Consider the following 17816-nt stretch of genomic DNA (forward strand, 5'->3'; position numbering starts at 1 on the left):
GATACCAACCTCACGCACAAATTAAGACGAACAGAAAAATTAACTCTATGTACTCTCCAAAATAGAGGTTGTCAATAACTTTAACATCTACAATATATCTATCTATCTATCTATCTATCTATCTATCTATCTATCTATCTATCTATCTATCTTGATATCTATCTATTTTGATATCTATCTATCTTGATATCTATCTTGATATCTATCTATCTTGATATCTATCTATCTATCTATCTATCTATCTATCTATCTATCTATCTTGATATCTATCAAGCTACATGTGGTTGTACCCAGAGCGGCCCTTAAAATACCTGAATATGAAGTGATTTTTTTATACCTTTATGAGCGCTTTCTCCCGGAACTCCAGTTTTCATTTAAGATACCAACCTCTTGATGCGCACGCACAAATTAAGACGAACAGAAAACATAACTCTCTGTACTCTCCAAAATAGAGGTTGTCAATAACATTATGCACCGTAAATTAGAAATTTAAAATTTCGAATGAAAATGAAATGCGTATGTTCTTTTTCATGAATTTTCCCACAAGAAACAACAAAAAAATATATTTTACTTCATATTGTTGTGTTTACACTTGCAATATAATATTTGAAAGTTGTTTCCCCTTTTTAACATTAAAAAGGAACATCAGGTGTCAGTAATAAACGTATCTTCAATAATCAAAATAAAAAAATAATAGGTTTGAATTTTTTTTAAGAATCAATAACTTATATTTAAACTGGACATAGAAACGTCATACATTGCTCGGTATCTGTACACTTTTTGAAAGATTTTTCTTTTAACAAATGATAAAGTAAAAATATGAGTTTCAATTTATTCTTTAACTATGCAGCTTACGTGTTTATTTTTATAATAACATATGTACTCATCGATATTATACGTAAATTTAAAATCTTGAAGGCGCCTGATGCATCCGTGCCCGCCATGTTGGAGAGTCCTTACCCTCTTTAGATCGAAATCGAGTCGGACTAGGTGTAAACTCGGATTTAAACTCTCGCTGTTTATCTCAAAAACTGGCGACTAGATACCGAACTCGAGTTCCAGAAGAAAACATTCTGTAAAGTTTATTGAAAGGTTGTGTGCAAAAAAATTTATTCGAAGTATGTAGAGAAATCTTCATCGCAACTCTAGCATTTATGTATAGACTTCGCCCGATATAGCGATGCGTTGAATGATGACACTTTCGAATCGGTGTTTCAATTGCGATTTACTACAAAGATTCTGATTGGTGCATTTTTGTAGACCCGCCCATCTGTCAAATGCAGTGGACATTAATCTAACACGTAGAAACAAATGTCAAAGAAAGAAAACTTCAATTAAAGTTGTGCTTGCAAGTTAAAAATCTCAGAGTTAACTGGAGAACAAACGGAGCGTTTATGTACACGTGTAAATCAGGCACGTAGCATCGTTTTTGAAAGTGGGGGGGGGGGGGGGGGGAACTCATCCAAAAAAATCTTGACAAGCAAAAAAAAAAAAAGGGAAATAAGACTCTCAAAATCTTCAAAATCCTAATCCGTTGGGGGGGGGGGAGGTGGGGGGCTGGCGTAGTAGATAACTTCACTTTCTATCCTAATTTCCATATTTTTATTTCAATTTATTACATCCTCCAAAAAAAGTGTTGGGGGGGGGGGGCAACTCCATGATTATTCATGGAGTTGCAAGCCCCCCCCCCCCCCTCCCCCCCACTTTTTCTCGCAGCAACAATTTTTTTAAAATTTATATATGTAAAAAGTTGAATAATGATGGAGGTGCCCCCCCCCCACTTTTTTGGAAATAAGGAAATGAGTTATATACTATTCCCCCCCCCCCCCCCCCCCCTCTTGTTTTTTTTGAAGATTTTGGGAAATTTTAAATTTTCCTTTTTTTTTTCTTTTTATTTTGCTTGTCAAGATATTTTGGATGAGTCTGCCCCCCCCCCCCCCACTTTCAAAAACGATGCTACGTGCCTGCTAAATTGTATTGCGCAAGGTCACAATATTGCATAACACAACATTGCATCATCGTTTTTAATCTTTGAAAAAAAACCCAATTCGGGTCATACAAGGGACTGTGTCAAAAGCTTCATAATATAAATCAAATTGTAAGAGATCAATAGAACATCTATAATTGTGTGATTTTATATTTGCTGTATCCAACTCGCTGAAATGGTTATATTCGCTCGGCAAGCTCGCGAATATATACACCATTTCAACTCGTTGCATAAAGCAAATATAAAATCACGCAATATAGATATCCTCTATATATGGAATATCGCATGAGTTGAACAGACTGTAATAGTGCTAATTGGTGCAAAATGTAGATCTACGGGATTCGGGTCCGTTGGACATCTGGCATTTTAGCGATAGAAAATTCTATTGAGATTCGGGTTGACATTCAGTGAAATCCATTAGACATTTAACATGCACTTATTTACTTACAATACACATAAACGGAAAATCTTTGAAACATCGTTATCAGCTCCGTTAAATGAAGACGTGTGTTTTGTTAATATAAATGTATAAAAACTGTGTTAGATGGCGTCTCGATCTGCATGAATGTAGCAATCCGAGGTCGATTAGCGTGTTTGAAAGAAAGTCAGCGACAAGTAAATTGACCACATCAATAGTAAATATTGTCTAATGAATGCTGAGGTAAATTAATGCTCCTACAGATAGAGTGAGTTACAAAATAAGCTTTTTTTTAAATCACATATCAGCCCAAATTAAACAAGTTAGCGCCGTAAATTGCCAGTTTTGTATGTTTGAATACACATTCACACTTGTAATAAGTAAGTGTACCACTGATCGATTAAAGTTCAATAAAATACATTTTACATGTATGTAATATTTTATGTAATATTTTATTGTCAGTATCTGGTGTGAATTATTTGGTATAAGCTACAATAAAAATAAATACTGCCTCAAAATAGATTGATGGTAAAAATGATCGAATTTAGCAATGCAGCACTATGCTGAAAAATGAAATGGGGATCCGGCTTATAATATCTATATATGGACAACAGTGTGTTTTTGTTGTACATCATAAACAAAACAAAATTGTGGCCATCTATTGCAGTGATTTTAGATTGTGCAGTCCTGATACAAAGTTAAACGTCACAACTGGCAGTTGGTGAATGAAATACATGTATCAATACCGCGTAAGAGTGGGATGGTACCAATCGGCCAATTAAAACGCTTCTTTTATAAACTGCAATCAGTGATTCGACCTGTTTAAATGTTAAACCGAATAGTGTCCTCACTCAACGCTTTGCTGTATCGACTGAAGTGTATGTCCATACATCAAACATGCAAGATTTGAAATAAGTAACAGTTTTCACAGACACCATCGATGTTGTACATAAGTGGAAATTGCAAACATTGTATGCTTTGAATGATGCATGACTCTATTTTATGTTCAGCAGTCTTAAACCCTTTTTTCAAAATTAAGTAAGCTGCAAAAATCATTTTATTCGCTTACAGTCCAGAATACCACCTTTTATACTTTCGTTACAAACCCGGAGTCACGTGAACTATCTGTCGACAACAGCTGCAGCAGGATCTTCGTGTCTGCCAAAAACTATTTTGAAAGAAATGTTACCTGCAGTAGTATCTTAACTGGTGACCAGATTGTCATTGAGACAGTCCAAACCCAGGGAACTTTATACTTCTTCGAAGTACAAGTTTATCGTAAGTTACTTTTTATGAAATACTAAAAACACAATAATGTACAATATAAACATTACGTACGACCCTCAGCGGCGTCGGAAATAAGTAAATAGTTAATGAGGATGGGGGATAGGGGGAAGACTTATTCTTAATATTGATAATCACTGAAAAAAAAAGAAGAATATAGTTATGTCAATATTTGCAAAAAGTGGCATAACCCCCCCCCCCCCTCTCCGGTTCCGACGCCAATCCTGATTCATAATTATTGATGTTTTATCAGAAAATTTTCATATGAGAGAGACATAGAGAAAGAGAGAGAGAAAGGGAGAGAGAAAGAAAGAAAGCGGACAGACAGACAGACAACATTTCTAAAGTAGCAAAATCGATCTATAGAAGATATGAGGTAAATTTGTGTAACAGTAATGATATCAAAATTGAAAAAAAAAGTTTTAAGAATTTTTTACATCCTTGAAAAATCAGTTTCTTGATAGAAAATTAAACTCTTATTTGAGGTAGGCTGGACTTTGTGAAACTACGGCCCAATCTACACTTTGTAAAATTGTTTTCTGTCTTGATATTGATTTGGTTTTACACTATTCCTTAGATGTGCAGATCGCCCCATGCTGGTGCAATACAAATACAAGACAGAACAGATTTTTGTCTTCAAATGACCAAAAAAAAAACCAAACCCCCCCCCCCCCCCCCTAAACCAAAATCCTTCCCCCCCCCCCAAAAAAAAAACACCAAAAAAAAAAAAAAAAAGACAAAACTAAAATGATCAGCTACATTACTTCTGTGCGAAATCTTTGTGTTTCCCCTAAGATGACAGTCTGTAAAGTGTGGATAAGAAAGTTTAAAACTTCAATTTCATGACCTCAGGTTGGGTTGAGTCGTAAATTACACAATAAAATTCTGATCAGGATAAGAAGGCAATGATTTGTGTCATTAACATAATTATGCATAGAATCGAAATATATGTATTATTTCTAATTTTCAAGATTAAAAATACATATAAAGACCGTTTTGTATAAATTCCATCAGCAAGTATTTTTTCTATAATAATGATTATGTACAACATAGCTTTCCTTGTTTAAAGGTATGCTTTAATTTGGCTTGATGAAATTTTGGAAAGAAAGTGGGGTTTTTTATTGATAGTTATCAAAGTTTTTGTATAATTGCAGAATGTAGCCAAGGTACCTATGGAGATCAATGTGAATTTGAATGCAAGAACTGTATAGACAATAGGTGTGATCAGTACACGGGGTTCTGTGAAAATGGATGCAACATTGGCTGGCACGAAACATGTCTTGACTATAGATGTGAGCTAATTTCAGAATCATGCTCCGTGGGATGCAGATCTAGTTGGTATGGAACCATGTGTGATATGAAGTGTCCCAAACAATGCGAATCATCTTGTGATAGATATGAGGGATGTACAGATTGCGCAGCGGGATACTTCGGATCAAATTGTTATCAATGTCCCAAGAAAACATACGGAAAAAACTGTCGTTTGACATGTGAAAATTGTATTGACTGTGATCCTGTAAATGGATGTATAGAATGTTCAACTGGTTTTTATGGTGACGATTGCAAGGAAACATGCTCAGAAGGTTGCAGAGATCGTAATTGTGATAACAAGTTTGGAACCTGTTTAAATGGATGTATAAACGGGTATATGGGCGATAATTGTAAAACGCGTTGTAGAGCCAACTGTACAACTTGTAGTACTGATGATCCTTGCATTTCCTGCTTAGTTGGTACCTTCGGTACATATTGCGAATATGCATGTTCAAACACATGCGGTGGTAATAAATCTTGTTTTAAGATAGGCGGTCAGTGTATTGAGTGCTCTTCTGGAATGTTCGGTCCAAATTGCACCGAACACTGCAGTCAAAATTGTATAAATCCTACTGTGTGTCAACGAGATGGTAAATGTTTCTCTGGATGCGTTGATGGATGGTATGGTCCACTGTGTAATAGAAATTGTTTGATAGAAAACTGTGCAAAATGTATATTAAGATCGTCCGCTGTTTCCTGTGCATCATGCAATATGGGTTACTATGTGGATTACACGTATGGGAATTGTATGAAATGTCCTTCTAGCTGTATAACTTGTGAAAACGAAACAAAATGCACTCGGTGCAAACCAAATTTTTATGGGGAAAGGTGCAATGATGAATGCAACAAAAACTGTGTCGATGGTTTATGCGAAATTAATGGAACCTGTACTATTGGTTGCAATAATTCCAAGTATGGTGCTGGATGTTCCGAAAATTGTAGTCTTAACTGTATGCACTGTCACAACAAAGATAGTTGTGAAAAATGTTTACCTGGATTCTACATTTACGGTTTAACTTGTAGAGGAACATGCCCTGTTCAATGTGTCAATTGTACTTCATATTACGACTGTGATACCTGTAAACCTGGTTTTTACGGTGACTGGTGTCAAAATTATTGTCGTCCAGAATGTCTGACCTGTGACTCAGGAGAGTCCTGTACTTCCTGTAGGGACGGCTGGTCCGGACGTTTATGCCAATGTAGCAAAAACTGCATAAATGAAGATTGCGATGGCGATGGAATCTGCCAGAGCGGGTGTAACGGTTCATATTATGGGGAACGTTGTGATGTTTCTTGTCCTTCGAAGAATTGTCAAAAATGTGAACAAATGTCTGGCAACTGTACAGAGTGCTCTAAAGGACTGTATGGGATAAACTGTACTGAGAGATGCAGTGGGTCGTGTTTGGGAACCACCTGTAATATGACCGGTGCATGTTTATATGGCTGCGAGGATGGCTTCGATGGAAAAGAATGCACTAAAATCAGTACGTTATTCACAAAGATATGTTTAATAGATTTGTCTATGATTAATATATTTAACAAAACTGAACTGAATGCCTTAATGTAAGATGTATCATATTTATATTTGTCGAATATACTACATGTTGAATAAGGTTTTCTTTTACTTGGCACTAATTAGACTCACTGAAATTTTGGGTTTTAAGGGATAGATGTTATTTTAACAATGCATAGACATAAGAAAAGTATATATTTACATGCAGAATTGTTTGTAATTATCTCTTAGCAATATACACCCATCGTGTAAATCATTGTAATTAATGAATTGCAAGACGTCCGTTTATTTATTTTCAATTATTATCAATTTTCAAGAAATTAATATTGAATATATAAAAACAGAGAATGAAATATCTTTAACGCTATTAGCTTTTAGCCAAGTTAACCATACTTAAAATTTCCGTAAAAAATTCCAGTTGGTAACATTTTTTTCTAAAGTCTTTAAACGGTTATGGACATGTCTTAAACATTTATTTTGATGAATAACAATTTACAAATAATAAATAGCTTCTGACTAAAAAATCTAATTGATTTTATTATGAAAGCAAACAACATGCTCTTATTCACCAGTTCAAACAACTATGATTATTAAAATCATTTATAAATTAAAAACATATGTCGGAACAGGTTCGCCTGCGGTTGTGCAACAGACCTCATATTTACATGTAATTCAAATTTAATCTTATGATTGCATTATCAACATTCGACAAGATAAAAAATATAAATTTGATTTAATTAAATTAGATATACAGTGAACGTAAAGGGGGGGGGGGGGGGGTGTTGTTGCACGTAAAGCAATGAGCCCCGAATGATTTTAATTTTCTAACACCTGGACACAGGTTAACTTTCTGTTCCGCGCAAATACACTTAAACCCGTATACTCATCAATAATCCACTAGATTATTGATGAGTATATTGATTATTGATTATATATATATATATATATATATATATATATATATATATATATATATATATATATATATATATATATATATATATATATATTTTAAAGACGACATTTACAGATCAAGTCTGATTATGATTAAGCTTCGGGTAAACTAGGTGTTGGTGTTTGGTGTAGTTATATAGTACATGTAACAAAAAGTATCCTTTATTGCAAGCATTCCTGCAGTGTTATTAATAGAGAATAATACATATCCTTTTCGATATCACAGCAAATATCAGCCTGAGACATCAATATTAGCCCGAGGGCCGAAGGCCCGAGGCATGATATTGGTCGAGGGCTGATACAGGCTGTGATATGGAAAAGGGTATGTATAATTATATTTATTACATACATTTACTTGGTAAGGAAATTCTTGCAAAGCATCAATTTGAACAAATCGATTTTAAATATTATTTGAAAGTAGTCTGTACAAAAATATGAGATCTTACATGCAGCTACAGAACCGGAATTTCCTCGTGTTTTAAAATTAAGTTATCCAAAACTGAAGTTTTCAATTGCATTCAGAAATGTCGACAGTTAGAAATGTTTTATTTTTCGTCTGTGAACATGCACAAACGGAAAAAGGCAGATGGGTTCTGCACGGGATGTGATTCGAATCCGTATCAGCCCTAGAACTGATAACCTATATCAGTCCCGGAGGCCGATATGTGTTTTATGATGTCATCTGTATCACATATGCAAAAAAAACATGTATTTATTACTAAGTATGTAATAAATAATAATACAAAAGCTTAGGACTAGCATTATGCTACGATTTTTCCCCTACTGCTATCAAATTGCCTGCTCACAGCTGCTCCAATTCAAATTTGAAGTGAAAGCTTACCTGATAAAGGGTACATTTTTATTATTAAAAATTTCATTTAACTTTAAACATTATCGAGTTACTTTAACACCAATCTGTTCTATCGCTTCTTTTACAAATTAATGCCCATTTAATTTGTTTATTTTTTGACATTGCGCACAGAAGCTACATAGGGCAAAACCAACACCAATCACAGCTTTCTGGGCCCCTCCGGAATGCAGAGCTACCGAGCTCTGCCGGAAAGGCCCGAGAAGCTGCGATTGAATCAATACTAGATATTTAAAACGCAATGTAAAAGTCAAATCAATATAATAAAATCCGCATTGTAATGTAGTGCGATAGTTGGACTACTTAACTTTAAGCAGACCTGTATCAAAAGGCGTAAATTTTACACCAGAAGAGTAACTTTAGTATTGATATATAAAACGAACCTTAACCATAAACCGTAAGTTATCAGCAAGGAAATATATTACAGATTTTTTAATAAAAGTATACGAATATTCAACAATTTGTTTTACCTCCTTAACAGTTGCAGACAAAATATGTTTTTTTTTTCAGATGCAAATACCAGAGAAGACTCTATGAAAACATATTTTATCCTGATAGGAATTGGAACTTTCATTTTGATTATAATATTGGTCATTTTTGTATTCTGTTTCAAAAGGTAAGTCTAGTGTTTTTTTAATATATTTAATCTTCTGCTTTACGACTTGACCAATGCTCAAGGTATCAAAATATAAACATATTAAATGCTATTTTTGAAATATATTACATATATTGCTTTTCTTTTTTAGAAAATTTGCAGAGAAACAAAAACAATTATCAACAAATGTAGAGAAAGATCTAAAATTGACCGAATTGTTGAAAGACGAAAATCATGTTTACGCGAATAATGGTATTTAATATCCGATGTTTTAAAATATCCTTAAGCTATCTATTTCTTTCAAAGATTAATTAATTATGGTAATAAAATAATATATACTTTAACAGAAAATGCACCTGACATTACTTCCAACTTAGGCATTCAGAAGAGGTCTCTGTACAGAGACGACTCTCCTTACAACCTGCGGGGGTCCCAAGCATACCTCATCGAACTTGATCCCAATGAGGTAGATGAGGTTGAGTTACCAAATAGGCAGGAATCAGAATATTACAACGTTAAAGTGACCAGGATTCCAGTAGATCAGCTTTGGGAGACCATTCAGAATAAGCGATCTAAAGGAGAGCTCGAAATGGAATATGAGGTTTTTGTTCTTAATAATCTAATTTGATCAAACTATAATATTGTATATCTATCTTAATTCTCAGTCAGTTGCCAAAAAATATCATTAATATAGAGATGTTTTACATGCAGTTTTATTCCTCTTTTGTAGAGTATTCCAAATGGGTTGTTAGAACCATGTAAAGAGGCAATTAAAAAACAAAACCGCTCTAGAAATAGATACAAGAAAATGTATCCATGTAAGTTATAGTTTGTTTTTTTGCATTTCTCTAGTGATAAGGGAGTGGGCGCACATGACTTGCACAAAAGTATATTCGTTTTAAAGGAGTTATTTTATATTAAGAAATAATGGATTAACACTGAAACTGCACAGAAATTTTGACTGACAGAGTATAAAAACAAATAGGTTTTGGGTATTGTTTTGTGCATAAAAACATTAATGAAACCAAATCTATCTTATTTAATGTCGAAACTTTATATACAACGACACTACAGCAACAATAAAATGCATTTCAGTTATCTATGAAAACGTATGCCATTAAATATACGAGTCAACAACTTTTTCTTCCAGATGATGCAAATAGAGTTATACTTAAAGTGGAGGAAGGGACTAATAACAGTGAATATATCAATGCATCTTATGTTCAGGTAGGTTTTACAATTGTTTCACATACATTCACAGTAGAGTATGGCTTTCTTGTGAACATAAAACATACCCGCTTTAAAATTTCATCCATTTCAAACCATTTTAAAAAAGATTTGTAATACTATACCCCAATCATTTATGATCGCTATTTTTAAAATGTGTCAAATTATATGTCAAAATAAAAACAACATTCAAAACTTTTTGTCATCAATTTCAAAATGTTTTTTTTTTTTATCAGGGGTTCGCTAAGAAAAATGAATACATTGCTGCTCAAGGTATGATTCATACCAAAAGACGAATTAATTAATAAATGTATCAGTAAGAAATGTCATTCAGTTTATTTGTCCTTGATAGGTCCATTTACCCAAGAGACTGTGTGTGATTTCTGGAGAATGATATGGCAACAGAACTGTGCGAAGATCATAATGTTGACTAACGTTGAGGAAAATGGCGTGGTATGAACAAGTATCAAGATGAACACATTTTAAATCTTGTCCTATACAATTCAGCCATCTAAAAGTTTAATTTAGAAGAAAATTCGTAGTATTTTAAAACTTGTAACATTACCTTATTCCTTTGTAGATGAAATGTAATAAGTATTGGCCAGACACCGAAGATATGTATGGTATTTATCACGTCAAAATGGAGAAGGAAGAAACTTCTGCTAATTACACAGTGCGAACATTTCACATTTCTTTGGTAAGACACCAACTTTTCGCTGCATACAATATTATTTGTTTAGCTGACATTATGGTTTAAATGTTGGCAGCCCGGGGTTTTTGTAGAATTGAACGTCAGTTTTGATTCAACAACAGTTATCGTTAACAGTTGACGTTAACTTATATTGAATAAACTACTATACTCTGTCCCAAGATATTTTGGATTCACGTTTGGACGATTTTTAATAAAAATACACTTACCTGTGAAAGAAGTGCAATTGAAATAGTTGAAAGGGATATTTTCCAAGATAATTTCATTGACACATTATCATCTTTCACTCGGAAAAATTCACAGGAACGAAAACAGATTCCTTACGGAGATTTATAATGGGGAATGTTTACATCTTTTCTCCATTCGGAATACACTCGGAATACATCGCGCAATATTTCAACGTTATCATCCGGGCTTGCTGCAATGAAAAATCTCCGTAGACATCACATTTTTTAGCATTGTATTGAAACCTGATAAGCTAACAGGGGCGTTTTGACTGAGAAATCTTGGAAATTTTTCATACTTTTGAATGAACATCGTTTGGATCCTGAGGTATTTATAAATATCAAACAATTAAGCCAAACGTGAATCCAAAATATCTTGGGACAGAGTATAGTAAGTTAATTTGCAAAAGTATGCATTTAAATGTTGTTGATGTGTTAAGGACATACATGTACATCTATTACTCTTCTATATTTGAAAATTTCAGTTGTATTGATTTTGTATAATTCTTTTTGGTAAAGATAGATTCAATATACATAGAACATAGTAGTAAGATTACCCTAACACCCAGGGACTATAGAGTTTCGGTTAAACACTGGTAATTTTATGACATCTTCTTTTTTACCAGTGAACATTTAACAGATTTATAATTAAAACAGTGAAGCAGAGAGAAACTGTATGCACATGGATCTGATAAGCAAGGAAGCCTTTACCAAAATTATAAAATTTATGGCCCAACGGATTTTGAGCAAAGGTTGTGGCTTAGTGGCAATGTAGTGACTATATGTTTCTTATTAAAACAAATTTAACTTATGAGATCTAGCAGGCAAACTTATTAGTGCAATGTAAAGATGAGCAAGGAAACCTCTGCTATAATTGTGAAATCACAGGCCCCAGGGTCAAATGTTCTGTTGTTATGGTTGGATTCTTGGTCATATTGTGAACATATAGAAAATAGAATTTGCCTGTCTACTGCTTAGGAGGCAAACTCAGTTCATCGTTATGATGAGCAAGGAAGCCTCTCCTAAATTTGTAAAATCCATGATTTATTCTTAATCCTCCATTAATACTTGTTATTAAACGGAATCAAATAATTTAAACCCCATTGAATATTAAATACTATTAGTTTCTTGATCTGTCATCGCTTCTAAATATTTTTTGGCAACATGATATATAAGCCTTATTTATTTTACTGTGAATTAATCAGATAATTATCAAATGCCAGTGTGTGATTTTTTAGCATGATTGTATGATACTCAGATGGCTGTTCAGGTCCTTTTAGCTTTTTGTAATGATACCAACATTATTACAAAAATCTAACTTAATATTCAGAGATGAAACAGATTAAGTTTTTGCACCTTGATGAAAGATTGTGCTTTTAATTACCACAGAGCGGGAAAGCGAAGACAGTCACTCATTTCCACTTTACTGCATGGCCAGATAAAGGTGTCCCTAGAAACGTGACGTCAATTGTAGATTTCAGAAACAAAGTTGTCAACTATGAGGATGATTTAAAAGGTCCATTGCTTATTCACTGCAGGTACATCTTTGTTTTTAAAAATTAAAATAAATTTGTTTGCAATTAACACCAATACTTGTGCCACCTATAAAATAATCAGATTGTAGCTTATATGATTAACAAAATGCATACTTGTATTTAACTATTAATGATCAAGACATGTTTATTGTAATCTTGACTCCTCTGCTAAATTTGTTTAGTCATTTACACAAGCCCTTCTTTTTTTTTATTGAAAGAGGAAAAAACAGCTTTCTGTATTCGAGAATAATATTATGTACTCATAACAATACCACAAAGTAAAACTGTATGCTAACGTTAGTGTGGCTATCAAACGGAAGTAGTCACTTTCTTATATGTAGGAAATTTTTACAGACGGCGAGCGAATGTAAGTTTAGGTATAGGAGCAGAGTATTGATAATGAATGAATAACATGATGACACATAGATGAAGTGGTTTGTCATACAATTTACATAGTAATAGAATGATGATAAGTAAAGTGTGCGTCTAATATGGTAATCCCATTTTACTTCCTGAATCATATTGCGTTGGCCTAGTTTGTAAACAACTTCTTGGTTAGTTTTTCATGTTTGTCTTTAACAGAAAGCATATCTCAAGAAGTTGCATCATTATTTATTTGTCATGTAGCAAACACTGGGCTAAGAGGATATATATATATATATATATATATATATATATATATATATATATATATATATATATATATATATATATATATATATATATATATATATAAATTCAAAATCGTAAGGCCTACGTTGTTCAATGTGCAAAACAGTCTAAACACAAACTAATTTCTGAAATGGTTTCTCTTTAATTAACAAATGGATTATAGATACCATTCATACAGAAGAAAAACCGGTTTGCTGTTACATTGATGTGCAATATTGATCTGCAAAATTAAATACTGATATTTATATCACCTATCGCTAAGGCTTTAGTATTAATAGAGTCAGAGTTAGCTCTTTTTTATAATGAATGGAACTTTTTTATTATTAAAATTAATGAAATGAAATAAATAAATGAAACGGAACTTTAATATGTGAGGAATATTTTGGATATATTAAGAAATTGATTAATCATCCATTGTATTTTAGGCTCTAATAAATAAGGATATTTTAACTAATTTACAGTAAATCATCATCATTAAAACAAATACTGCATAATAAACTTCTTGGAATGTAAAATTTGTTTATGGCTTTTATTGTATAGATTTAATATCGAAGACAAGGTTAGAAGACCATCTGATTTTTTAATTTTTGTATATTTCAGTGCTGGTGTTGGTCGAACTGGGACTTTTATGGCCCTAGATTTCCTCATTAAGCAAGGTGAACGAGAAGGATTTGTTGACGTCATTAGTTGCGTAGCTTCAATGCGCCATCAAAGAGTCCACGTAGTGCAAACAGTGGTATGTAACCGCTTTTTAAAAAAAAAAAGTACATGCAGGCATACATGCATTTATAATAAATGTTGAATTAAAAGAAATGCGTTTATCGAAAAGGATATGTTATTGATACACAAATTTTCCATTATGTTTTAAGTAAGTAAACAGAAGAGATTATATTGTGTCTGTTTTGTTCGCTAAAGAAAAAACAACCATAAAATTTAATCTTGAAGGGCCTTAACTTTATAGATGCGCAGTAATAAAACCCTATATAGCTCTTTTTAACGGTCATTTTTTTTAAATGCAGGAGCAGTATGTGTTTCTCCATGATGCTTTGGTGGAAGGTTTGACGGAGGGAAACAGTAACGTTACAGCCGCAGAGTTCCCGGAATATTACAAACGTTTAAACCATCTAAACCCTGCTACACAAAAAAGTGGAATATTGGAGCAATTTCAGGTAGAATTAAGATCTTTTAATGGAATAAATCTATGATTTTATAAAAAATGTATTATATTAACAGCAAATTTCAGAACTTATGTGAATATAATAGTAGATTAATTTTAACACAAAGTCCTACCAATGAATAATTTTTTAAGTTTTTTTTTATTATTTTCATTTTATACAAAGGACCAATTCAATTTTCATAGTTAAAATTTTTACTGTTGATAGGTTTTATAACAATAGAAATGTTAACTTTGTTTTCCAGCTTATCAACAAGTTATCGACAACTGTTGATGTCAAGCAGTTTGAAACAGCAAAACTGAAGGAAAACAGAAGTAAAAACCGATACAGCAATATATTGCCTGGTGAGTTTTAAATTACTTCTTCTTTCCAGTTTTTTACCGTCCGGGATGCCCCTAAAATTGTGTTTTACAAAATTGATGCGTATTTTACAAAAAGAAAACAAAACCACAATGATCTCTATTGTTCTTAGTGTTTTGTTTAGTCAAAATTTTAAATACTGAAGCCGATATTTACAGAAAATGGAGAAATTTGGTTTCACTTTTAAGTCAGGAACAAAAAACAAAACAAGTTTAAAAACGTGCATATCTTTATTGGTCATTTATGTAAAATTGAAACTACTCTTGAAACTTCACTTTTAAAACAAAATTGATAACATATATTGATGAATAGTTTTATAGATACATTTTACTACAATCATGTAAATAGCACACTTATTCAGATTTTTGAAATTCAACTTTAGTTAATATATCTTTTGGTAAAATCTAGCTGAGAGTTACCGAATTTTCATCACCAGTGGTGACAGCAACTATATCAATGCCATACAAGCACCAGTGAGTTTTTGAAAATTCGACAAACTATAAAACTGTGATATTCTTTTTAAAGTAACCAATATTAATACACACGAATCTCAATGATACAGTATTTTTTTTTCAAAAATTATGTATCTAATTACAAAAATTCATGAAACGATGTAGAGAGTTTTTATTTTTAACTGCTACTCCTATTATCATAATTATCGTTTTCACAATCAAGGGATACAAAAGCAGAAATGCTTATGCAATTACCCAAATGCCATTGGCCGATACCGTCCAGGATTTTTGGTGCCTTGTTCTTGAGCAGGATGTGTCCACCATTGTTATGATGAACTCTTTCAAGAAAGACAAGGTACATTTACTCTCAAAAGTTGTTTACAAGATAGTCTGATTTTTACAAGATAGTCTGATTTTTCTAAACAGTTTATCGTAAAGGGACCTTAAAGTGCTTGTATGGAACGCCAAATTAACATATATTCAAATATGTGTACCTATCTTCAAATCAATTGTACCTATCTTCAAATGAATTAAAGATAGGTGTAATTGAATTGTACTTATCTCTAATTCAATTTGAAGATAGGTACAATTCAGTTGAAGATAGGTACAATTGAATTAGAGATAGGTACAATTGAATTGAAGATAGGTACAATTATTTGAAGATGGGTACAAATATTTGAATATATGTTAATTTGGCGTTCCATATGCTTGTGCACCAATTGTGAGAGGGCCTTAAATGATATATTTTGGACAAAGAAATCATTTTTTTTTTCAAAAAGTAATTGGTAATGTCCTATTTGCACAGATTTCATTTCATCAGAAAAAGGAATTTTGAATAAAATCAGTCGATCTTTTTTTTTACTAAGATGATATGTACTACGTTTTGTGACAAACTATAAAGGTTCAACGAAATGCTCTTATAAATACATGTACATGTTTATCGTTAGACGCTTTAACTTCCTCAATGCTCTGTTTCCGGCCCTTTGCTTATTTTAAAATTTATCTTGATATTCGAGCCACATCCTTCCGTAAACCTTGGAGAACAGCATTCTCTTATTTATGTGGTGTTTTTAAGTTTTTTTCAGCAGTAATTTGACGTACATAAACAGGAAGAAGTAAAGTTAAGAGACAAACAAATCTTTTATCACACCGAAAACAGTTTAACATCATCATTGTCATCATTGTCATCATCATCATCATCATTGTCATCATCAATATAAATATTTGTGTAGCATTAAACACACAACATTTTGTATAAATATACTTCACAACATCTTACATTATTTTCATAATTACATTGTAACATAACTATAAACTCTGTAGACTGTCGGGATTTATTGGCCAGTCAATACAAAGGAGGCCAGTTTCGGAGCAGTTGCAATCACCCTATTAGCAGCAGAAACTAGAAACAGCTCATTTGATGTTTTAGAATTCAAGGTGGTAAATAATAAGGTATAATTTGTTTCCGTTGTTCCGCGTTATATATGCCCGTTCACATGTGAATAAAGTTGGAATTTTTCACTAATCATATAGACTAAGTATGTTAAAAATTTCCAATCACATTCAATTGTATTTGCCTCTTTTCGTCGTTTCGTTACTGTACATAAACTTTTAATTAAAACGAAAACATTACTAAGCTATACAGTTAAAGGGAAATAACTGTAGTTCTGTCTGTTATCGATTTCATTTTTATAAAGGTTTGCTCTTATTGTAAAATGGACTTTTTTGGCAATAAACTTTAAGTGTGATTTCTTTTTTAATAAACTATGAATCTGTAAGAAACAAACAAAACACGGAAGTTAATATTATATCTTTGATAATTGTAGTCAAAAGAGGAAAGGATAGTGAAACAATTTCAATGTAAGTTCTGGTCTGAGGATGCCGTTGTTCCAGAATCACCAGATCCTATGCTGGAGATGATTGAGGAGGTCAATGCCTGGCAACGTCAAGTTCAAAATCCAACCATCGTTGTACATTGCATGTATGATTAATTAGTTTTAAATGACAACAGTTATAAATAATTAGTCAACAGTTATTAAACACGTGTTTCGTATTTCAGTCTTCATCCTTATATTATGTGGATAGCTCTTTTTTTTTATTAGCGACAACTTTTGCGATTTCCCAGAGTTGAACTATTTGAAAGTGATCAATATTGGAAAAGATTGTATAAATTCTTAAGCAGATATGTGTATAACAAAGATAAAAACACTGGTTTGATATGATAGTAATTAGCGACAAGAGGATTGACGGGAATGTCGTAAATTTTAGCTTAAAGAATGTCTCATGCTAGTGTCATTATTTTATTTATAGAATTAAACTTGTATCGTTTATCTTATATGTTGATTTTGCTTTAAACAATTCAGGAATGGTGCAAAGAAAAGTGGTTTGTATTGCACAATCGCCACCATAATTGAAAGACTTCGCGCAGAACAGGAAGTAAGTGTCCTGCAAACTGTAGTACAGATGAGGTCACGGCGCCCCCAATTCGTGGCCAGTAAAGTGAGTGTATATTTGGCTGCTATACAGAGTTAC

The 17816-nt window shown here is 32.7% G+C and overlaps 1 protein-coding gene across 1 annotated transcript in view; it reads left to right on the forward strand.

The window, feature by feature from the left end:
- Window positions 1-17816, forward strand: part of LOC105342354 (uncharacterized) — a 34702-nt gene that overhangs the window by 12913 nt on the left and 3973 nt on the right. The window contains exons 4-22 of the mRNA XM_066066313.1: window positions 3477-3683; window positions 4844-6484; window positions 8846-8951; window positions 9082-9182; window positions 9278-9531; window positions 9661-9748; window positions 10081-10157; window positions 10394-10430; window positions 10510-10610; window positions 10738-10854; window positions 12480-12628; window positions 13898-14033; window positions 14317-14466; window positions 14717-14816; window positions 15241-15305; window positions 15508-15639; window positions 16608-16736; window positions 17111-17265; window positions 17648-17783. Coding sequence (XP_065922385.1) covers window positions 3477-3683; window positions 4844-6484; window positions 8846-8951; window positions 9082-9182; window positions 9278-9531; window positions 9661-9748; window positions 10081-10157; window positions 10394-10430; window positions 10510-10610; window positions 10738-10854; window positions 12480-12628; window positions 13898-14033; window positions 14317-14466; window positions 14717-14816; window positions 15241-15305; window positions 15508-15639; window positions 16608-16736; window positions 17111-17265; window positions 17648-17783 — 3881 coding nt within the window. The remainder of the gene's footprint in view (window positions 1-3476; window positions 3684-4843; window positions 6485-8845; window positions 8952-9081; window positions 9183-9277; window positions 9532-9660; window positions 9749-10080; window positions 10158-10393; window positions 10431-10509; window positions 10611-10737; window positions 10855-12479; window positions 12629-13897; window positions 14034-14316; window positions 14467-14716; window positions 14817-15240; window positions 15306-15507; window positions 15640-16607; window positions 16737-17110; window positions 17266-17647; window positions 17784-17816) is intronic.

The sequence above is a fragment of the Magallana gigas genome, chromosome 7 (genome assembly GCF_963853765.1).
Source record: "Magallana gigas chromosome 7, xbMagGiga1.1, whole genome shotgun sequence".
Taxonomy (NCBI): Eukaryota; Metazoa; Mollusca; class Bivalvia; order Ostreida; family Ostreidae; genus Magallana; species Magallana gigas.